At 37.1% G+C, this 25,331-nt stretch overlaps 1 protein-coding gene across 13 annotated transcripts in view; it reads left to right on the top strand.

Moving 5' to 3' along the window:
• Positions 1–25,331, top strand: part of GRIP1 (glutamate receptor interacting protein 1) — a 622,932-nt gene that overhangs the window by 494,366 nt on the left and 103,235 nt on the right. For all 13 annotated transcript variants that reach the window (XM_074325454.2, XM_074325453.2, XM_074325449.2 and 10 more), the window contains 2 exons: positions 2,773–2,848; positions 5,269–5,414. In XM_074325454.2, coding sequence (XP_074181555.2) covers positions 2,773–2,848; positions 5,269–5,414 — 222 coding nt within the window. The remainder of the gene's footprint in view (positions 1–2,772; positions 2,849–5,268; positions 5,415–25,331) is intronic.

The raw sequence follows: 25,331 nt of genomic DNA, 5'->3' as shown, positions 1-25,331 counted from the left end.
TGCAATATAGGTATGAACGAGAGGCACTTGAATCACGTGCCTACAAGCTTAATTATTGGAAAGCTGCAGTAAAAAATACTGCTGGCCCAAGTATCTGTCACTAGTTGCTGTACGGTTAATCAATAACAAATCAAATTGCTAATGAAAGTGCTAAAGCTACAGTAATTTAGCATTAAAAACTAAAAAGGATAGAAACAATTGAAATCCACAACCACCTCAAGACAACTGATGATATAATGTTAACAAAATAGGCTTCCCACAATTTGCAGGAATTTCAGATATCTGTATAGGTGTGTATACATAGGAAGAGTCTTTTAATATGCCTAGAATGCTACTTGGTACATCATCGGCACTTGAGTAATGAATGAATAAATAATTGAATGTTGCCTAGATTTGTGTGGGCATCAGACTTCTTAGTATTATAATCATTTTAAAACCTTAGTAGTAATGCATCCATTTTACTTCATGAGTAACACATTTTTGTAGGCTTTAAGAACTCCTTAGTACATTGGTTGAACATAAAAGATTGTGGAATTTTGCATAATTTTTCAACAAGAATCAAGTAAAGAACTTATATATTTAGATCAGTTTAAGGACCATCTGGAGGGTCTTCCTTGCTTCAAAGGTGGTCCCACCCATCCCTTAAGAATCACTGGTTAATCACAAAAAGAATGTCAGAATGAGAAAGTACTGTGGGGAAATGTTATCATGGCAGATAAGACATTATAGCAGTGTAGATAGGATTTTTGCTAAATTTAGATCGATGGAGAATACTGCGACATTCAGGAAGAAGGGGAAGATATTGCAGATGGATATTCATGTAGTACTGGAGAATTTCTTCTTAACCCATTAGAATTGGTCCTGGGACAATAAAACTGGTTTTTAGCTGATGAATGGAATTGCATTTCTAATGCTGTATGTCACAGGTTCTAAAACCCACACAATAGAACCTTGGACCCATAGAATGAAAAAGTATGTTCTGGCCTAAATCTTGGATAGTTAAATTTTAGTTTATCCCCTTCCCACCAAGCTAAGAGAGATGGTTTGGGCCAATAGGAAAATCACTCTGCCACTAAGTTGTTTTTCACTTTGGTCAAGGAAACTTTCTCTATCTAGTCATTCTTAACGATAGAATTGTAGGTGGATGTATTCATCTAACATATGAAGCCTGACATTCAGATTTGGTCTGCATTGCAGCCCTGCCTGGCACTAATATTTTTACCAAAGCATCCCAGGTGGGTAATGCTAATGTGCAGCCAGAACTGAGAATACCACTGGTCTCTGGGTGGTTTCTGGGTGTTCCGTTTGTTTGTTTTTTGTTTTTGCTTTGCATCTCCAAACTTCTGGAAACTAAGTGAATCACAAACTAAATTTGGTTCATTATTTCAAATAATGATAAAATGTTATATACCATGAAATTTAGAGCTCTCTAACACTTTAGCATGCATTCACTGTTATATATTTAAATTTGGACATCAAAATTATGGAAAGGTTTCTCACTGTCTTCAGCCCCTATCTTTTCCTCTTTTCCTAAATTAACACCCTTCAGGGGAGAGCAAACCTATTTTTTTATGATCACCTTGCAAAAGAGAAGTTACATAATAGTATTGTTTTCTTAGGCTGGGTTCTTTAAGTTGAACTTTCTACCTGTGTCAACTTTGGGAAATGTCAGTCTGTTTTACCAGGCAAGCCTTATGGAACTAATACTTGACAGTAACATTTGTTGTATTTGTCAAATGCTGGCAAACTAGACACCACCCAGATGGGCAGCCAGGATGTTGGTGTATGAGGAAGTCAGGTCACATGAAGAATAGTTAAGAAACTAGAAATGTTCAGCCTGAAGAAGATGACACTTACAAGGTATATAATTACTGTTATCAACCTTCAGAAAACCTTTCTTATAGGAGAGAGTATACAGTTTTGTTTTACTGCTCTAGATAATAGAACGAGGACCAGTGGATGAAAGTTGAAGAACGACAGATATAAGTCGAATGTTAAGAAGAACTGTCTTGGTGTCCATCCATATGTGGCTCAAATCTAATAAGTAAAACAACTGGTGGACCTCAAGTGGGTACTGGAGGAGCACAGATTAGAGAAGCTGTACCAAGGGGTCCTGGGTTAAAAAGAGAATTTATAACACATTACCTTCCATCTAGAAGCTTCTGTGTTTCTAAAAATTCTTGAGGAGAAATTTTTTTATACAAAATTGAAATTCCCATTTAAGCATTGCAATTGGTTTAACATAGTCTGCCAAATTTGTCCCCACCATTTTGAACACGCCGATTTTAATGGAGGCCACTTTAGCCACTTGAAGTTTTTTCTTTTAATACTTGGATTTTTTTCTTTTACTTTAGTTTTTTTACTTCCTATATATCATGTTGTAGATCTATTCACCTGTATAATAGCCCAGGTTAATTGGCACCCCGTATTTCCCCCCCCCACCTTGCACTTTGTTTATAACTGGTAGCTGTTCTAATTGGGTTAGTACTTATTATACTGATAATTAGTTGATTCTCTTGTCACACTAATTGTTAAATATTTTATATGTCACCTGTGATTACAGTCATATATGTATTGTGAGGTAGAGAAATGATGACTTCAGAAACATATTCCATATAAAATGAATTCAAGATTTTTCAGGCTACTATATGCCAGAAGGAAAATTTTACGTGTTTTTCTCCACATATCAATAAAATGTACTTCAGTCTCTCAGCAGGCATTTTGTAAGTAAACTGTTTTAATGAAAGAAGCTGTATTTCTTTTCTTTGCCAGGGGGAGCACATGATGATAGAAATAAATCTCGTCCGGTTGTGATAACATGTGTGCGTCCTGGAGGGCCTGCTGACAGGTAAACTTCATCTTTCTGTGTCACTATCCAAATCGATTACATAAAGCTTAGGGACATGGGCATAGAAGTTGATGAGTTATAAATTTCACAGTAAAAGATAGATATTAGGTAAATATGGTAGAATGTGAAAACTGAAATAGTTTAGGCTGCAGAATAAGAAGAAAGCAGGTTTGACTCCAGATGGACACTCACTAGCCTATGTCTTTGGCAAGTGGCTTTACAGTTCTGAGCTCAGTTTCCCCCATCGTCAAATGTAGATAATAATACCTACCTTTCAACATTTTCAGTTTTATCACAGATTGGAGATATATGGTGCCTTGCAGGGGACCTGTCATACTGTAGATACTTACTAAAAGGCAGCCGGCTCTGTGAAGGAAGGTACTCAAAATGCATCAACTCCGATTGCTAATCTCCTAACCTGGAAAGATAGGGGGTAGTGTTCTGAGTCTTAAAATTATCAACATCTTTATCCTTATTATTATTACCTTTTGATGATGGTCCTGTATGTCACAATGGAAGTGACTTTTAGTAAAAGGGAAGGAATGCTGTTGGTCTCTAGAGCTTTCCCTTCCTTGCTAATTTGAATATCTAAAGGATAGCTCCTTCAGCTCTGGTATCATAAACTGGGAGGGGGGGCAAGTAAACACATAGCTAAGATGTCTCAAGAGATACTTATTTTTGTATTAACTTCCACAGCAAACGTTGACCCCATAATAGTGTACGAACACTACTCCAGCCATTTAGACATTGCTGAAGGGTAGGAGGAAAATACACTCACTACCCTTGACTCTGCACTGTTTCAGACCAGGATACATTTTTTTGTTTTTTTAATTGGGGAATATTGGGGAACAGTGTGCCTCTCCAGGGCCCATCAGCTCCAAGTCATTGTCTTTCAATCTAGTTGTGGAGGGCGCAGCTCAGCTCCAAGTCCAGTCGCCATTTTCAATCTTTAGTTGCAGGGGGCACAGCTCACCATCCCATGGAAATTGAACCGGCAACCTTGTTGTTCAGAGTTCGTGCTCTAACCAACTGAGCCATCTAGCCGCCCCAAGATCAGGATAAATTTTTAAAACCTTTTCTTAAGCAATAGAAATAATAATAAATACTACTTATTGAACTCTTGCCATGTGCCAGAAACTGTGCTAGGGATTGGCAGGCAGTATCTTATTTTATCCTCACAACCATCCACCAAATGAGGTATTTTTATCTACATTTACAGATGACAAACTTGAGTTCCACGATGGTTAAATGACTTGCCAGCTCGTACGTGGAAGAACCAGGATAGGAACTGAGGCTTCTTTTCCTTCAATGCTCATACTGTGAGCTCACTTTTTTAAAAAAGATGATTTTTGGTATAAAATAGAATATAAAGACACTGGTTTCTCACCTGTGCTAAAGTCTATTTGCCTTTGCAGAGGATTATGCAAAGTCAAAATTTCCAGGGAAATGTTGCGTTTTTCCCTTCTCATGCTTCTCTAGTGAATTATTCTTCCTGAAGCAAATGAGAATACTTTTATTTCTTATTAACATATGGAGTTGCAGTCAACAGAAACATCAGAAGCAGGCTGCTAGTTTGTGAGAGACATATTACTAAATTAATGTAGGACTAAAGGAAATCTAAGAATTTAAGAAAAAAAAATCGAAGTCATAATACTTAGAGAGTTACCTAGGTAAAAGATATTTAAGAGATCCTTTTTCTTCTTCCCTAATCTGAAATGTGTCATTCCCCCATTTGATGTTCTCATTTCTGTGACCCTTCCCAAGGTGGGGGGGTTCTCATCCAGAAGCCTCCCTGGCTGTCCCCTAGTGGTGTCACTAAGGTCCTGAGGCATCTTTTCCTATTGCCTTGAGTGTCTGTGGTCACAGCAGGGAGAGTCCTATTTCCCTGCCTTTGCCAGTGAATGTGAGGCTGAATCCATTTAATGATCGCCAAATGGCCTTATAAATCAGTGGGAAAATTCACAGCCTATGAAAATTTTTCACCGGCGTTCCCTATCTTGCTTGGGTTCACTGGTAATAAATTGAATGGGACCAGCAGGCTTTTCTGCTCACCTGGCTTTAGGATAATAGGTGAATGCTATTTCCTGGGCTCTAATAAATCAATTTTAGACATTTAGGGGAAAAAACCTAGAAAAGGGAAAGTGTGCCTTTAATACTTGTGCACCCCAGGAGTTAATTGTGGATAACTTGGTTATTTGCTAATGTGTAGTTATTTTCTTATTACCGATTATCACATTGCAGCAATTTTCTGTTCAGGGTTACTGCTCTACTCTCTTACTGTTGCACTTGATGCTTAAAAGGAAATGCAAATGGGATGGATGGCAGAATGTGTGTGAAAGAACCTCTGTGGCTAAGTGACTATGAATGCTACGTCCCATTATGCTAAATTAATAGAGACTGTTCCTTTATTCTCCCTTCAGAGAGGGCACAATCAAAGCTGGTGATAGGCTGCTCAGTGTGGATGGAATCCGGCTTCTTGGAAGCACGCATGCGGAAGCCATGAGTATTCTGAAACAGTGTGGGCAAGAAGCAGCGCTGCTGATAGAATATGATGTCTCAGTAATGGGTATGTCGGAGTCCTGAGATTGCTGTTGCTAAGCTTTAGGGCATGTCACCGTTCATCCCTGATAAACCCCTTTGGATTAAGAATGAACGGTTATGTCCTCCTGCAGCTGACAGAATTTCATCAATACTATCTCATTACCCAGTTTGGGTTCAGGAAGAGGTTAGTGGTACTTTCAAGCAATTTAGAGTTCCTGGGTCAAAAGACTCTATACTAAGGTCTCGGGCTGTCAGCGTTTCACCTAGCAGTCAGCTCTTATACGAGGATTACCCTTTGGCAGGAAAGTATTTGTCCCCTCCAAATCACAAAAATAGTGTCATTAACTTAGGGGATGATACTTTTTCTTTTACTGCAGAAAGACTGGGAAAAGTACGGGATTCTTTTCCTTCCTGTAACTTCACAATATGAAGCCATCTAATAAGAATTAATAGAGATTAACCATTTTATCATCAGATTTAGGGACAAAGAAAGGAAACGGACATATAATATCATTGATTAAAATCCAAAGTTGAGGGCATTATTCTTTCTTTAAATAATGATTCCAAAAGAAACTCTATTCCTACCCTCACAACTATAGTAAAACTGGGAAGATATTCTCATGTGGCTTTTAAATGTGAATAGCAAGCCAAAGATTTGTGTCATGTTTACTAAGGCAGAAAAATTATGAAAGAATGAATTGAAATCTGAAATGGAAACTTAAATCATGTTGTAAGTACGTTTTACAATTATCAGACTTGATTGTGTAACCCGACTTTACCTGCAAGTTTTATGCTGGTGAAATGTAGCAGAGAAAAAGAGATGTATTCTATAACCGCAAACTCCTTTATTCCCCACGCTGTATGATTCACGTAGAACAGTGTTGCTTGAAAGTATTCTCAATCTGTCTTACTGGCATGAAATGTCTTAGAGAGGTATGAGGTTTCTTAAAGGGCTTAAAGTGTGAGACTTAAAGAATTCTTAGCAGGATAAGTAATACGATATGCCCTTGACATTGAAAGTTCAGGAATGAATGGACTTTCCTCCCTCCGTTCTGCCTTTGTCTTGTCTTCCCTCCATCGCTCTTTTCTTTCTTTTTCCTTTTGTTATATGGTTTTTAAATTAGATTTTGAGTTAGATAGATGATTCGGGTTTTCACCGCTATTGATTTCTAACTATTAATTTGGACCATGTTACTTATTTCCCTGTGCCATAGTTACCTCATTTGTCAAATGGCAACTAGTAATGCCTATCTTAAAAGGCAGTTATGATGATAAAATAAAATTATACAAGTAAAATATATTTTAAATGATAATACAATGTATCATTAACATTAAAAATTGAAAAGATGTTTAACATACTTAACTCATTCATTCAGCCACAAATATTTATTGAGTTTAGTGGCAGGTACCAGGACGACAGAACGACAGACCTGGTCCCTGCCCTTATGAAGCTTGCAGTTGGCGGGCAGGACAGAGAGTAAACAAACACTCATAAAGTATGATCATACCATGAAGGGCGTGAATGGGATTCTGTAACAGGGACTAAGGGCAGGCACAGATGAGGGTTGGCAGGTGCCAATAGGGTAGTCAGTGAAGAAGTGATAGGTACACTAAAACCTGAAGACCTAGAAGGAACCAGCTCCCAAACGGAAGACAACACTAGTCTCTAAGGCCTGAGCAGGCTACCTCAGAAAGACAAGACCTCCCCTATGGCGATGGGCACCACTGCAGAGGAGAGTCCTTCATGTGTCATTATTGCCAGAGTCAGGGGTTGGGGTGTCCTGCCTATCTTCTTTCTCCCCAACTCACACTCACATTCTGAATGATGCCTGACAGTTCTCACACTCCAGAGTTCTCAGATACCCCCTAATGTAGGAGAAAGTGGGCCACCTCGAAGGAAACACATTAAAAGTTGCTCTAAGTTGCTAGATATGAGATCAGTACACAAAAATCAGTTGCATTTCTCTATACCAGCCCAAAACAGAAAGTTAAAATTTTAAGATATCATTTATAACAGCAGTAAAATAATGAATTTCTATAAGGCATAAATATCACAAAAGTTGTAAGAGCCCATTATGTAGAGATATAGATGTAGCTATATATAATTATATCTAAGTAGATGTATATGTAGATAGATAGATAGAAAGAAATATATGCATATATGAGTCCAGCAGGTGCTCAAATAATGTTTCTTCAATATTGTTTTGTTATGACATTGACCAGATGCTCTAGGAACTTAACGCTTGTTTATATCAATTAGCCTGTGGTAAAATTGATTTCATTATAAATCATTTCGCTTAAAGTCACAGAACCTATCAATGACATGAAGTGAGGACTTACTGTACATAAAAGAAGACTTAAATAAATGAAGACCTGTATCATCTTCTTAGAGGGGAAGGCTTAATACCTAAAAGATGTCATTTCTCTCAAATGCATCTATAAATTCAATTCTATTCAAACTGTCAAAAATGTACTGGCAGGGGACCTAAATAAACTGTTTCTAAAATGTATATGGATTAAGAAAAGTGGAGAGGGAAAATAGCCAAGTTTTTCTTGAAACAATATGAAAGCAGAGAAACTTGTTCTACCCGGTATCAAGACTCATTCTAAAATTGTGCCATTAAGTCTGTGTAATAATAACATAGGGAAATAAAGAAACCAATGAAGAGAATGGAATGCCTAGAAACAGACCTCTGTAGATATGCAAACAGATACAGTCTCACATCAGTGGGGAAAGGTGGAACTAGTCAGCATATGATGCTGGGTCAGTTGGTTAGCCACATGGGGAGAAAAATTCAATTAAATTCCTACTTATACTACACCCAAAAATAAATTCTGTGTTTACGTAACCATCTCCCAATAGGCTGCTATTGTAAATAACTGGAGTGAATACCCTTTTATCCATATCTTTGTCTGTATTTCTGATTTCATTAAGTCAAAGGGGATATTTCTTTTTTAAATATTTGATACGTAATTCTAAATTGTCCTCCAGAAAGGTTATAGTAATATATAGTATTATTTTATATTACTACCAGCAATGTTTTAAGTATACCTATCTCACTAGAACTTGTCAACATTGAATATTATTATTTTTAATCATTATGACTTGCTAAGTAAAAATTGCACTTACATTTCAGTTTACCTTTTTAAAAAATTTCTAGTACAAGTGAATATTTTTTCATATGAACACTAGCCATTTTCATTTTCTGTTGTCTGCTTATGTCCTCTATTCATTTATCTATTGGAGGTGCTCTTAATTCTTTTTTTCTTCTATTGGTTTGTATAAACTATTTATTTATTAAGGACATTAGTCCTTATCCATTTTTTTGGTAAAAACTTTTCCCAGTAATTTATTGCCCCTTTTTGACACATTGTAGTTTGTTTTTTGTTCTTGGATCTAGGATTTTTCTTAGGATTTTTCTTAGGATTTAAATAATAATTTTTCTAAACAGTTACCTAATATCCCTGGATCATTTAATAAAGAATCTATCACATACCCACTGATTTGTAATTTTTTAAATCATACATTAAGTTTTTAAATATATTTGACTCTACTTCTGAAATAGTTCTTATCTCTGTATCTAGTTTCACAACAGAATTCAGAACAGGACTTTCGAATTAAAGTATTAGCTTCAGAACTCTTATTACCATAACGGGACACATTTATTTGTTTTTAATGATTTATCTATATACTGTTGTATTTTCCTAAGCTTTGTTAACTTTATATAGCAAATGAACACACTTTGATTAGGACTTTTTATTTCTTTTAAATTCCTTTTTTCCTCCTCTTTTCACCTTTCGGGCTCACCCGCTTACTCTAGTTCTCTCTCTCTCAACTTTTTCCTTTCTCACTCTGTTCCTCACTCTCTATCTCCCTTCTTCTCCTTCCCTTTCCAACCACCCAATTCTTTTGTAATATTCTGCTCTCAGTTTCTCACTTGTCAATACCCTTCTCTATTCTAATTGAATAACGTGTTTTTTTCCCATTATTCCCCTACAGTCATACTCCTTTCTCTCGGTTTTGTCTTCCTTACTTTTTCCCATTCCTGTTGTCCTAATTTTTGAGGTAAAGATAGGATTCATTATAGATAAGGTCAAATAATTGAGAATAACAATTCAAGGAAAGTAAAGTAAAAATGGTACCTTAGAAAATAGGAATATAGAATACCTTTGATTAGAATTAGTGTTTATCAAATATTAACTAATCTTTCCTTTTATAACAAACAACACACTCCCCCCACCCTTTTTTTTTGCAATTTTTGGAATTTTTTTTCTCAAAGAGGGTAAAATGAGCTCTTTATACAATGCAGCCTACTGGTTACTCTGAGAAGCCCAATTGACATTTCTTTAATACTCTTTGGAAGTCAAATTCCCATTAAAAATAAGTTACCACTTTTATTTTTTAAGTGGAAAAAATTCTAACAATTGTATAATTAATATTTGATAAACAAAAAAATAAAATCTGTAGAATTTCTTCATTTTCCTTAACTTTTAATGGGAATTTTAAAATGGGAAATATTTAGTAAGAGGATTTTTAGTGGATTTTCTTAATGGGAAAATATTCAGTAAACCAGAATTTTTGTTTTATTTTATTTGCTCAATATACTAAAATTAAACATTGGTTTTATATTTCCCAGGAATCTAGGTTAAGTGTTGGTCTAGAATTATCAATTCTCTTTCTATATAATATATTCATGAATCCTAATGGAAAATGTGTTGAGACAGCCATTAGATTATGTGGATTTCTCTTTTGTACCTTTTACTAACCTTCCTTGATATTACGCTCAATGATTTCATTTCGTTGTGTCACCTTTTCCTTCTACAAAATAAGAATAATGATATTTACCCTATTCAACTCATTGTAATATGAAAATCCTCAATAATTAAACATTTTAAATAGAAAGCTATTCATCTTTAAAGGAAACCAGACATATTTAGAAGTACAAAGGAATTAAATTTATGAAAGAATGTTTAAAACGTAAAGTTTATGGGCCTGCATTCAGACACCTTTCTATTCCTCTTAGATAAAGGTCAATAGATGCAAAAATTGCAATAAAAAACTTAAGGTCTAAATTTAGAAAATGAGAAATAATAGCTCAGTAGTGTACAAGGATGCCAGCAGGTTCCAATGGCAGAAATCTAATTCAGACAAGCTGAAGGAAGGAATGTATTAGCTTTCTAAGGTATCCTGGCTTGAGACACAAGTGCAGTAATGTCCTAGGCGTTCTGTCTCTCGGGTCTTCTTTCCTGGAAAAAGCCCTTCTTACAAGGTCAGACAATTAAGTTTGCGAACTCATCCGTAGAAAAAGTACTACATATATCATTGCTGAATATCACTATGGTCACCTTCGAAGTGTTCCCCTTGGGAAGCTATGCACTGATGCCAGTGCCTAGTCCACCCTTCAAAGCAATTTTGGAACTCTTCTTCTGGAATGGCCATCAGAGCTGTCGTCGTATTACCCTTGATGTCCTGAATGTTATCCAAATGTCTTCCTTTCAATATTTCCTTTATCTGCGGGTAAAGAAAAAAGTCACTAGAGGTCAGATCAGATGAGTCAGGAGGGTGTTCCAATACAGTTATTTGTTTACTGGCTAAAAACTCCCTCACAGACAGTGCCGTGTGAGCTGGTGCATTGTCATGATGCAAGAGCCATGAATTGTTGGAGAAAAGTTTGGGTCATCTAACTTTTTCATGCAGCCTGTCAGCACTTCCAAATAGTAAACTTGGTTGACTGTTTATCCAGTTGGTACAAATTCATAATGAACAGTCCCTCTGAGATCAAAAAAAAGTTAGCAACATCATTGCAACAAGTTTGCAAACTTAATTGTCATACCATGTATGTCATGGTGAGATGGCCCCAGCAGCCACAAGTCTACATCATCTTGATAGTTCATGGTGCCAGAGAAGGAAATGGGACTATATCTCCTCTAAAAGATTCTAAGTGACTTAGCTTGGAGCAAATGCTGACTATTACATTAGTCTCTATGTCCAGGGATATAGTGCACTCTCTGCTCTTTTGGTTGGGGAGGCAGGAATGTATATCAAACAAACCCCACAGGATGAGACAGAGAAATGGCCCTTCGCCAAAGTAGATGAAGTTGAGTTGAAAAATAAAGTAATAGATGCCCATTTGAGGGCACAATTAGTTGTTAAATATGCTATTCCCACTAACACTATATGAGCATTTCCCTTGCTTTACATCCTTACCAGTATTTGGTATTCTGTCTCTTTCATGCTAACCATACTGATGGGGGTGTGGTGGTGTCCGCTTGTAAGTTTAATGCATGAATAACCACATGGAGCACCTTTTCATTTGCCAGTGGGACATACTTGTTGCATTGATTTTGCCTTTAATACTTTCATTAACTTACATGTTATTAAAATTATGACACATTCTATCTTAGGAATGTATGTCTACAATCATAGATATAAATATTGATTTTATTTGTATACTATTGAACGTATACAAATTACTGTATTTCTTTGTGTGTGTGTGTGTGTGTGTACAACCATAGATGTTGATATCTTGACCTTAGACTCAGATATATTTCCAGTAAGTCTCAGATTATAAATTTTAACAGATTCAGTAATTTCGAAAAGCTGTCGAAATTATCAACTTTATTAACTAAAGTAGAATTTAGTCTGTGTTAAAATTTTAAGGAAAATTTATTGAGATCAGGAAAAATGGGAGGAATAAGTTTGGGGGGAAACTAAGAGTTCAATTTTGGATGTGTTACATTTAAGATTTTATATATGTATAATCTCCAAATCAAATCCACCTCCCTCCCTGATTCTGCTCTTATTTGTCTTGCCCAATCTCTCTCTCATTTTCTCTCCCTTTTCAGCCCATGTAATACTTTCTTGTCAAGTCTTGGGGGGTTTCTATTCTGCCTTGTCTCAGTTATCTATGTGTTTTTCTGTTGTGCCGCTAGGCTGCATAGACTCCTCAGGGACACTAATTGAATCATCTTTTTTGCTTATTTATATTGCAGCTCACACAGAGTCTTCAGACATACATAGGAGGCTCTTAATGATAATTGTGGCTTGAACAATGCATTCACCCATAGATTAGCTGTTCTTATGACTAATCATCTTCAAGTGAGTGTATATAGAATATAGCTAAACATCAGTGTTTATGTTGTAGGTTTAAAATGAAGTTACTTTGTGATATCATCTTACATTGCAGAACGACCTTCCGAGTCTCTAAATGACAAAACCACTTCATCTATCTAAAGTGGTATCTGAATTCCTGGAAGTCTCTGATGCTCCTCTTAGCTACCATTTTGTCTGCTCAGCTTCACACCTGTCCTTTTATTCTCCTGGGATAAATCAGCATGCAAAACCAAGGATACTGAGAAAAACGTTATCCTTTCCTTAGAAATGCCCACGTATATTACGTCTTTGCATTTTGCCCAGCTAATGCCTACTTATAGTCAATCCTAAGCAAACATAAAATAGTAATTTTCAAGTAATCATTTTATCAGGGATGGGTTTAAATGTTACGTCTTCAGAAGAGGTGATTAGCCCCTTTACAATAAAAAACATACAGGTTTATTTGTGTTATCATAACTGGATTTTGGTTATGCTTTACATTTCATATTTTTAAAATATCCAGATCAAGATATAAAACTTCTGCCAGATTCTTCAATCACTGGTACCTAGAATAAATTGGCCACTATTTGCATTATCTAATCAGCGTCTTCTGGATGATCTCAATTTATTGGAAACTGAATTTTTCAAGGGCTCCTAGAAGTATTTACGATACACATGCTTCCTGTGGTTCACCAGCATAACCTTCTCTTCTTTAAAGAAAATAAGGAAGACCAGACAGTTTCCTACATAAAAGAAATCTAATTTTTAAATGTTAACAGCCATTTGTTTAAAATGCTATTTTTCTAAAATAAAAGCTAGGCTTTCTTCTTTTTTTTTATCTCAAAAAATGAATTTGTGTAGAATACTCTTGTGCCCACCCACTCATTCTCTTTTACATATTCAGACTCACAGCCACTTGTCATATACTTGTAGAGATAAAAGAAGTAGGTGAAAAGAGGGTGACCCTAAAATAGAAATGGGTATGTTTTTTATTTTACATTAGTAGATCGGAGTAGGATTATTTTAAATTTTACTTTTACATTGTTGTACAACACACAAATAGAAAAGTGCTGAAATATTTGTACAGGTTGTTGAATTTTCACTTGTGTGTTCTCCACCCAGATCAAGGCATAGAACGTGACATTCATGAGCAAACATCCACCCATGCCTCCTCCCAACTGCTACCCAATCTCTTCCCCCAACATAATCTCTATCTTGACTTCCTAAACCATAGATTTATTTTTAAATTTTTTTAACTATAAACAAATGGAATCATATAGTATATTTTTCTGGCTTCTTTTGCCCAACATTGTTTGTGAAATATACACATATTGTTGCTTGTAGCATTAGATCATTCTTTTTCACTGTTGTTATATTATTCCATTGAATAATAGGTCAGAGCTTATCCCTTTCTTGTTGATGACTGTTCAGGTATTTTCCAGTTTGAGACTCTTATAAATAATGCTACTATGAGCATTCTGGTATACGAGTGTCTTTTGGTCAGATAATTAAATTCACGAACTCATCCTAGAAAAAGTGCTACATACCTCATTGTTGAATATCACTATGGTCACCTTCAAAGTACCCCCTTTTGGAAGCTATGCACCGAAGCCAGCACCTAGTCCACGCTTCAAAGCAATTTTGGAACTCTTTTTCTGGTATGGCCATCAGAGTTTTCATCGTATTACCCTTGATGTCCTGACTGTCATCAAAATGTCTTCCTTTCAATATTTCCTTTATCTTTGGGTAAAGAAAGAAGTCACTGAGGGCCAGATCAGGTGAGTAGGGAGGGTGTTCCAATACAGTTATTTGTTTACTGGCTAAAAACTCCCTCACAGAAAGTGCCATGTGAGCTGGTGCATTGTCGTGATGCAAGAGCCATGAATTGGTGAAAAGTTCTGGTCGTCTAACCTTTTCACGCAGCCTTTTCAGCACTTCCAAATAGTAAACTTGGTTAACTGTCCAGTTGATACAAAGTCATAATGAATAATCCCTCTGATATCAAAAAAAGTTTAGCAACATCGTTGCAACAAGTTCGCGAACTTAATTGTTAGACCTCGTGTATGTGCATTTCTAATAGGGTTATACCTAGAAGCAGAATTGCTAGGCCATAAGTTACATGTATGCTGAGCTCTATTAGACCTTGCCAAACAGTTTTTCCAAGTGATTGTACCAATTTGCACTCCCACTATCAGTTGCACTTCCTTCACATCTTCAACAGTACTTGGTATTGTCAATCCTTTGCATTTTAATCATGCTGAGAGTGTATAGAGGTATCTCTGCGGCTTTAATGTACATTTCCCAGATGAATAAGGACTTTGGGTACCTTTTTATTATTGGGCACTTGGATATTCTCCTTTGTGATATATCTATTCAAGTATTTTGACCCATTTATTTTTCTGTTAGGCAATTCTATCATTATAGATTTATGTGAGTTATTTATACGATATATATACAAGCCCTTTTTCTTTATACGTGTTACAAATTAACCCTAACTACTGAATGCAAAATTAATGTCAAAATTGATAGATATAAGCTGTAACATTCCAATAGACTGTGTTTGGTTACTTTTTGGAAATTTCCTAAGATATAGACACACAGAAACCTGGAAAAAGATGTAAAATTTCATCTACTTTGTTCTGGAATCTTCGGGCAGAGATTGCCATTGAATTTTCGTACTATATTTTCTATTGTTATGTAGCAAAATATCATAAACTAGCAGCTTCCCACAGTGCCCATTAATCATCTCCCATTTTCATAGGTCAGAAGTCCAGGCAGGCACTGCTGGCTTCTCTGCTTAACAGCTCTCAAGGCCCAAGGCAAGATGTCAGCTGGGCTAAGCTCTTATCTGGTGGTTCTAGGAAAGAATCCACTTCCAAGCTTATTCACATTCTTTCTTGAGGCTTCAGGTCTGGGTCCCCATTTCCTTGCTGGCTATCATCTGGGGACTATTGTTTCTCCTAGAGGCTGCCCGCTTCCCTTCTCACATGGCTTCCTCCATCTCGAGGCAGCAATGTTGTGCTGAATCTTTCTAACATTTCAAATCTCTCTGACTTCGTCTTCTACCAACAGCCAGTGGAAGTTCTCCACTTTTAAGGACTCATTCAGTTATATTAGTCCCATCTAGATGATCCTTCTTTTTTAAAGTCAACTATGCTGTATGACATAACACAACCATAAGAGTGACATATCATCACATTCACAGGGTCCAGGGTTAGGGCGTGGACTCTTTGGCTGAGTGGAGAGAGAGGTCACAAATTCAGAAATTGCCTACCACCAAGACTATCCCCCAAAATCAACAAGAGAAAGAGGAACAAACTGAAGAGAAATACCAGTATTTAGAGATGGTCTAATTTAGAGGTGATCAACTAGACCAATCCCAGAGCCTCGTAAGGTGCCTAGCATGAAGTAGTAAACTTTCAATAATATTTTTTGAATGAATGAGTGCTTTTGAGATTTTGTTTTATCCCATATCTGTTCCATGTTATATCGTCTTTCTTTGAATGTTCTTGTAGAAGAAAACTGATAACAGTATCTCAAAACTATGCATTATCCACAAAGTTCAACTAGAGTAGGGAAAGGCAATAATTTTCCTTTTTTTTATGTCTTCTTTGATTAACTGGAGGTGGCTGTCTAACACCACTGTGTTAAGAAGGAGCTTGAAGTTTCACCAGGCTCAGTGGGAAAGAGCACTGTGATCCCTTACACCATCTACCTGAACACTACAGGTACCTATGATTACAAACACAGTCCGTTACTATAGCAGGCCCACTCAGAACTCTCAGTGATAATCTAGCCACTAGACCAGAGAGGTTGTCCAAACATAATTCAATTGTACAGAGTCTCCGTCTGATAAATATGAATAATAACACACTTTGTTATTATTATCTTTTCACTGTAACTGGAAGATTATCTGGTTCTTTCTACAACCGCACTCATTAATTCACTTTTTTGACCCTCCCTTGAAAGAGAGGCAACAAACTGGAAGACATTGAATGGAGCATGTATTCTCTGATCTGGACAGTGGTTTTGAAAAGTTGGAATTAGTTTTCAACATTTCAAAACAAGCACTTTTTATTTAAAATAACTCTAAGGGTCTGGCTGCTTTTAACAATTTGCCAACACTCAGCCAGCTTTCCTGCATGTAACCCACCATTGGTTTGAGTTGAGTCTTCTGCTGCCTCTTTGGGGATATTCGCTCCAGTTGGTCCAAATTGTTTCCTTGACAACAACACCTTAGAGCAAGCCCACATCATGCTTGTCTGCCACAGGCATTTGGGGTTGTGATTCTTGCTCTACACCGTGACGTTTCTGTTTCAGCCAGCCTCGCTCCAAGACAGTCTAGTTCGAGAAGGCTCTCAGAGAGAAGGTCCCCACTAGAAGTTCCTGTTCCAGGCATTCACTATTCTTCTCTAACTAACCTCACATTTTCCAAAATAGGTAGGTGAGAGCCCCTGGGAGGAATGTGGAGATTTTTGGCAGAGTATCAGCAATGAGAGCTGAGATGCTCAACCTAACGCATTCATTAGCATGGCCCACTCTCTTAGTCTCTCTCTTCTGAACCATTGTTGGCCCCAGTCTAGTCCCTGATGTGTCTGCTTCCTTGTGCTTGTTGCATACACCCTGATTGTTTCTTTGGGCTTGGGGGCAAATATGTACCTTGAAGGCTCGTCCCTAATAAACTAGTCATTAGTTTGTGAACTGATTTCAACAGTCTGGTTTTAGCATCAGAGGTACCCATTAACATTTTTAAATACCCGAGTAACACGAATGTAAGAATGTAAGAATATAAGATACTGCACAATATCATTCAGGAGCTCACACCTTCTAGAGGTTTAGCTGCTAAGGCGATGAGTAGTGTATCATAGGAGTAACATGTATTAGTAATGTAATATCTACTTTTCCCCTAAAGGCCTATTTGACTATATTTTCAGTGATATTTATTGGGATAGCATCAGAAGAGACTTTTAAATCTTTTGGAACACTATTCCTCACTTGTAATATATGAGAGGACCAGACTACATCATCTCAAAGGTCCTCCCAGTGCTAATATTCTGTGATTTTTGAATTTAGTAATGTTTCATAAAAGATTTGAGAAGTTATCAGTACTTCTGTTTTCATTGAGATACTCTAAAATACTATAAATAAAAATAGTTTAAAATAACATTTAACTGTAGTTCAGACTGAATGAAAATGGTTGCAGCTAAAACTTCTATCTAAAAAGGAAAATTGGTCATTTCCCTTGTCAATCACATCAAACCCAGTAGTCCCATTAACAGTTATAAATTTCCCAAGGATTATTTCCCAGCATTCCTATCATAGACATACGGCCAACATGCTGCTGTGAAGCCGTTATCTGCAAGGACCTTGATCTTGGCATTCTGAGACATTTAATAAATTAATGGAGCATTGGTTAAAATTGCCTCAGATTGAATATTATGCTTCTAAAATTAAACGTGTCCCTTAAGGGAAAAATTAGCCCTTTAATTTTAGTGTACTTTAGAAAAATGAAAAACTGATGAACTCTGTCAGGGAGAATCTCCTTTTGCATGATAAGTTTCTTTGAGGTCATGTACATTTATTAGGTAGACTAGAATTGCTTTTCCTTTTGACAGGAGGAGCAGACAAGCACTTTTATTGATCGTAAGGTCAGTTCTTGACCATCTATTTAGAGTACTGCCAAAGTACTAATCAGGATTACTGTTCTCTGTAGTTGGATACTAATTTTATATTCCTCACTGACGTTTACAGTGCACTTCACAACCACTATCCCATTTTATCCATTACCTCTTAAGGAAACCAAGCTTTTTTTTTTTTTGAGAAAGCCTGAAGGGGTTATGCTGACCATGGGAGTCTGGCTCTTTCTGATAAATACAAGAATCCACATGACTTTTTCAACAATAGGTCAGTTTATACAAGGCTTAGTGAATTCATTTGCAACTTAAGTGAACAAATCCTATTTCCTAAATAAAACATGTTCTTAGAAAACATACAGGGTTTTACAGGCTTCATGGTCATCACACATTTAATGATTAATGTGGAAGATTACATTTCTAGAATGTTACATAAGAACTTTGGACTTCACATTTGAATATCTTAGGGAAGGTTTTTTTCCTTCTTAGTGAACATAGGCGAAACTGACCTTAAATAAGACTTTTCCCCCAACCTGTTTATTCTCTTCACAATGCTGTTTTTCAGAGTTCCTATGGTCTCGGACTGTAAATATTCTGAATCTTCTCTTTCTTGTGGTACCAAAAAAAGAATTTTTCATTCCAAGGCTTCCTGGGACCTATAGCTTCAAGGTTAAATTAAAGATGTTGAAGTCATAATTGTTTTTATATGCCTTGTGATGTAAGAAAGGAAGGTTTTAGGCTGTTTTAAAAATTAGAAATCTGAGGTAAATTATTTGCCTGGATGGCACAGTTTATAAATGTCAAAGTCAAAACTCAGTTATTTCTCTAATATAATATGCTGCTATTAACAATTTACAGTAATAGTAACTTCCATTACTAAGGACCTCTTATGTTCAAGGCCTTTTATAAACATTAGCTTATTGTATTCTTGCCTTAACAGACAGACAGATGTAGGTATCCCCATTTGAGGAATCAGAGAAAATAAAGCAGCATGCATAGCTGGAGAATAACAGAACCAGAATTCAAACTGTTATATCCGATTCCAGAACCTTTGCTTAAAAACACTTTAACCATCAGAGCAGTCTTAATGCAACAATTCTATAATTCTTAAAGCTCACTGTGTAGAACTGAACTCAAATTCTCTCCTTAGCCTATTTCTCTTCCCCATCTCAGGCTTTCGTGTCTCCATCAAAGCAATTCTCAAATCAAAAGTCTGGGTCATCCTTTATTTTTCCCGGTGCCACTTACACAGAATCCCACTCTTCTCTCTCCAGTCACCCTGCTTGTCTCTTGTCTTTGCTTTGCACACGCGTGTCCTTGCACCTCACAGACGCCACCCTCTCTCTCCCAGAGAACTGGAGTCACCTCCCAGCTCATGTCCATCATACTCTTCATGCCTACTTCCACTCAAATCCATGCTCACACGGAAGCACAAGAGACCTTTATGTAGCATACGCTTAATCGTGCCCTCTCACTCAATGGCATCCCACTAAATCACGTAACATTAAACTCTATGCGGTACCTGTGAGTTCCTGCATGCTCTGTCCCCAGAGTGGCCTCCCACACCTCAACTTTCCAATTTCCCAGTTGCTCTGTTCTCTTTGAGTCCTGAGGCTTTCTGCTTAGCTCCACCTGCATACCAAGCTCCTATCGTCAGGGACTTCGCAAGTTCTGCTCACTCTGCCTCTGAAGTGATTCTCCAACCCTTGCGCGTATACAAACACACATTCTTAACCTAGCCATTTTGCATGAGTAGATATACTTTCATAGCTCAGCCTAAATGTGACTTCCTCAGACTTCCCTGACATCCTATCTAAATTAAGTCTCATTGTTTTATTTACCCAGAAAACCCTTACTTTTCTTTCACAATAATTATGACCATTGTACTGCTGATTTGTTGGTGAGCTAATCTCATATTCTTCACTAAACTGTAAGCACTGTGAGGCAGGGACATTGTATGTATTTTCACTACTTTCTGCACAGTATATGCCTGACGCACACACACAAAAAGTGCATATTAAATACTTGCTGAATGAATGAAATACAGACAGCTTAAAAGCAGTGCATACACTGTGCTTCACTAAATTGAGAATAAATATGTATTCTTCTCTGAATAACACCAAACTTGGAACAAAAGCTGAAGTAACCAATTTGTGTTCATATTCTGATATTCTTATCCGTTCCGTCTTTCCTTCCCTCTCCTCTCTTCCCCTTTCCCTTCCTTCATTCCTTTCTCCTTCCTTCACTCCCACCTTTTGCTCTCCTTCCCTTCCAAAAGCATTTTCTCCAGGCTATAGATGAAAGCATCATGGTGCCTGAAGCCCAGAGAGCTACATGGAAGGCTTTTCCATGACTCATTGGCCCACACTCATAGTTGATTTCATGCCCAAATGTTTGTTAGCTGATTCAAGTGATTCAGGAACACCATCGCTCCAAAATCTTACAGTAAATGTTAGTCTGGAGATCCAGACTTTGAAAAAATATATTAGACTCCCCAATGAAGGTATATAAGGAACAAATTATTTCTTTCCAGTTCTTTGTAGATTGGGAAGTACTGCGATCAGAGTATAAAGTGACCTGTGTCACCCTGTATCCAGCCTTCCAATTTTGGAAGAACCTTGATTTAGCAAAAGAGCAAATATGAGTCCCTAGGAATGTGGCTTTTGAAAGATGCCCTGCTGTAGTGTCTTGGCTGCTTGAAAGCTCTGTTCGTCGTCTGAGCATCCTCAGCTTCAATTTAGTTACAGTTATTGCTGCTAATCAGGAGTGTAAATCTATTGTATCATCCATACTCATTGTCCAACCCCTGTCATATTCCACATCTTCCACAGAGGCTTGTGCCTTGTAGGCACAGGTAAAAGGAAAATTCTCTTCGTCACTCCTAGGTGTGGTTTCAGATAAGCATCATGTGTGTGAACAAGCAGAGTATTGAAACCTGACATTTTGACCCACTGGAGACTTTCATTGTGGGATGTTTAAGTTTGTGACTCTGTGATAAAACAACAGCAATAACAACGGAGGCACACACATTGTCTCACAGGGTAGGAAGGAGTGGTTATCATCGCTTCACAATAACTGGGCCCAACATTCAAATATCATTTCAGCTGTATTCATGTGAAATCCCACTGGCCTGTTTGCTCGTGCATTTTGGTTCATCACTGTTGGTTGCCTGTTTCTTAGTCTCCTTTGAGGTTTTGTCACAGACTCTACTAGGATGTCTCACACTACACGAGACATGCTTTGGGTACTCCAGGACCTCTTACTTCTCAGAAGTGATTTCCTTCACTTGAACACTTCTGCTGAGTTCCTCAAAAGACAGTGTTGTTCTGAGTGGTACATTCGCCTTGCAAAATCTGCTTCACCAAAGTCTCACTATCCAAACAGAATTATAGTGAAAGCTTGGCATCACTTCCAGCAGAATTCTCACCCTTTGGAGGGGATATGGGTAGGGGAGGGCTCTAAGATAGGTTTTAGTTTGGTCCGTCAAGCTGAAGATATCATTTGGAAGAAATATTAAATATGCCACCTGAGCAAAAAGTTAATTTACTTTTCATAATTTATGTAGGCTCCACATGTAGATATTTTTTGAACACCTTGTCCAAGATATGAATTCATTAGTTATAGATTATAAAACTCAACCTATAGCAGTGTAGATAATCTGAAATTGCAGAGAGAGTAATATTGAAATCATCTACAACACTTAAAGCTAAGTAAGTGAAACGACACATAAAAATCTAACTAATGATACCCTAGAATGCTATCTATCTAGCTCCCCCATGCTGCCCTCCTTTCTCTATCCGTTATAACTTTCTCAGGAGGATGATATCACTGCATCTTACATAGAGGCAAACACTCACTGAAAGTGCTGGGGCAGATAAATGATAACTTCATTTTTTTGACTTGAGTCTTTCTAGCTTTCTCTGGCCAAGTAAAGAAAGTAATTTTTCACATCAGCTAGGAAATTGAGCAGCATTGACGTGCCCTGGGTATAACCCAAGAAGTAGTAGGGAAAAAGAAAACTAACAATTTGTGTGGGTAATTTCTCCAAACATTGTGCAAGGTACTTTAAGCATTTTATTAACTCTAATTGTCATAGCAATCTTGTGGCTTATACAAATACATGATTATCCTTATTTTTCACAGATGAAATAACTATATTGAAAAAGTGACATAAATTGCCCCATCTCACACACATCTTATTGTGTTAAAGCTAGGATTAAACCCAGATTGACTTCATAAATCTGATAATATACCCACAGAAGATTGAGAGTAATTATAGCCAATATATGAAATAATAAATGTTTTAAGTATGGATGAAAGTTTGGAAAGTAGAAAAAGTAAGTTCTACTCATAAGATTCTGAACTTGAAATAAAAGACTCAGGCAGTTAATAGTCTTTCAAAAATAAAAGTCTTACAGGGAATACTTAAAAATAAAACTGAAATCTTATCATTTAAAATATAATTGTTTTAGGCCTAAGTGCATTATTGAGCAAGAAAAAAAATCCCAGAACATCAAATATTTAACGTTAAGTACCTAAGAGGGTTCTGAATAAGAGGGAAGAAAATGAGACAATGAATTAATTATCTACTGGTGTTTAATCACTCAGGCATTTTTATTGATTCAAATTATGGTAAAGCTAAGGGAGTGAATAATAATTTTCCAGGAACCCTTCTACCTCTTTTTTCTATACTCTCTTATTATCTCGAGTCTACCCAAAGATATCGTCACAGTTTCCCAAGCACAGTATTTGCAGCTCAGATTTCTGTAATGAACTGGAAGTATTAGACTCCAGCTTGTCTCCAAAGAGAGGAGAGGACTAGATAACCCAGGGAAAGGACCACAGGTGTACTCCTAAATAGGGCCTGTGTTCACTTCTTAACATAATACAGACCTCGTGAGTGATATTATAGCACCATCATCAAAATCAAGGTTCCATAAACGAAGAGTTTTAAATGGAATGGTCTGTTAACTCTTGTCTTTGGCAAAGGTACTCGCCATTCTTCCTTAATTCTACAAACGTGCAAAATGAACTTGCTTCTGAAGGAAGGTGAGGCTCCCAGCAATGGAGTTCTCCACAGTCAGTAACACACCACAATAAGTGAGTGTCAGCATCACCTACTTGTGCCACTATCTGCCACTGGGACCCCTTCCTCACCAAGCTCTATTTGAACACCTCTAATAACAGACAGCTTCCGGCCAACCAAGCCTACAGCCTAAAAACAAGCAGGAGCCCACCCCCACCCCCACCCTCACTGCACATTGGAATCACCTGGAGAGCATTTAAAATGCCCAGGCCCCTCCCAGAGGTTTGTTGTCACAAAGAGAACAAGCTGTTGTACGTGTAAACACTTTGCAAGCTATAACTCACAGTGAAAATGTGAGGCATATCATCATTTATCCTATTAAATAATAATTTCTAAATATTCTCCATCATTCAACTTATCTCAGCATTTTTTAGATCCTAATTCTGACATTTTGTATCCCTTCTAGCTATGTCAAATTTTTCTAATTAGAAATTTCATTTATTTTATGATTTATAAATGAGTATTTATTGAGGACCCACAGGATTCAAGACACTGGACTGTGTGCTTATTATTCCTACCCAGTGCTTATATGGGCCCATGCTGGGGCGGGGGTCTCATTGCGTTTGCTCTGGCCAGACTTCTTTTCTTCTTCATTAACAAGGTATTGGTGGGTTAATACATAGTAGTCAAGTGGTTTTTCCTTCTTTTTCATCTAGCCATGTCTGTAGACTTGTACATTTGTCCAGTGTTTTTTTGCTATTTTTTTTAGATATTGTGTTTACCTCCTGTAAAAACCCAAGATCGGTCAGAGATGCTTTAAATATTTCTAAATATATTTTTGACAACTTACAAGTAAATTGGCTTTTAGGATATCTGCACGGTTGTTATTCATGTGTCTTATTTCAGATCTGGTTCCTAGAGAACGAGGATATTTTTTTTATTTATTTATTTATTTTAACTTTACACATAAAGCCAAATCTCGCACAGGATGCCAGAGAGAGTCTGCATTTGCTATTGAGCCATTAACGCTTCCTAACCGACTGGGCCTCCCAGTCTTGGCAGGTTAAGAAGCTTGAGTAGTAAGAATTCTTTTTCAGGCTGGCAGACACTCACTCCTACTTAAGTAGTTTGTCCACCTCAGCAGAACCTGATGGAGGTTCACTCCATTTTCTGTGTGGATCACTTATCCAGCTCAGAAAAAACCTGACAGTGACTATCTTTAGACTGAGGAGGAATCAGACTTTCTGGAGAATGATGATATGGAATACGATGATTATGCAGTAGCCCTGCGTCTATGCCAAATCTTTTTCACAGCCAGGGCAAAGGATTTTTCACTTTGTGGCTGAAATATTTCTACTTTCCCATTGCTATTGGTCACTTAAATGCCAGGCTTATTTGGCTGCTTACACTTTTGAAGGCAAGGGGAACACAAATTTTATGAGTTTTCTGAAAACTTGCTCTTGGGAGACAAACTTATGCCCTTTTTCAAAAGTCTTTACATTAGAACTGACTGTGAAAATGGAAGCTTCCAGAGCTTGTGTGGCAAGGGACATGGCGTTGTCTAGAGTGTGCCCCAAGTCACTAGGTCTGAGCTCAGAAACTTCTTTAAGAAATTTTGTGATCCTAATTTGTTTCATCTTCTCTGTTAAAAGTTTAAAAACTCTTTATCATTTATCTACATGGAACAAGATTAGAGCCCTAGAATTTAAGTTGAAAGATTTTTATTAGCATTCTATAAAATATGTCTAAATATCTATAGATACCATGTCAGTCTTATCAAATTAAATACTGAAACCTGTCATGTAAATTCTAACATGATTATTTTATGTATCATATATTATTATTCCTTTAGCCAGGGACCTAAACTCCTTCACTTATTTAGTTACTGGGTTCTAGCTTTCTCTGAACAAGACACACAGTCAAACATCACTCTGCAAAGGACCAAGAAAAGCCAAGGCAGCCTTGGAGGACAGCAAAACCAGCGAACTCACACTACCAGATGTCAAGATCTGTTAAAAAGCTAAAGTAACTAAGACGGTGAGGTACTGTCATGAGAACAGCAGATAGATTGACCAATGGAACAGAACAGAGTGTCCAGAAATAGAACTATACATATGTAATAATCTCATTTATGACATAGGTGATATTAAAATGCAGTGAGGAAAGAATGGTCTTTTTCAAAAAATGATG

Source organism: Rhinolophus sinicus, chromosome 1 (genome assembly GCF_057876585.1).
Source record: "Rhinolophus sinicus isolate RSI-liver-muscle chromosome 1, RSI-T2T, whole genome shotgun sequence".
In the NCBI taxonomy this organism is placed as follows: domain Eukaryota; kingdom Metazoa; phylum Chordata; class Mammalia; order Chiroptera; family Rhinolophidae; genus Rhinolophus; species Rhinolophus sinicus.
Note: the sequence above shows the minus strand (reverse complement) of the source record. Positions and strands in the feature narration are given on the sequence as shown.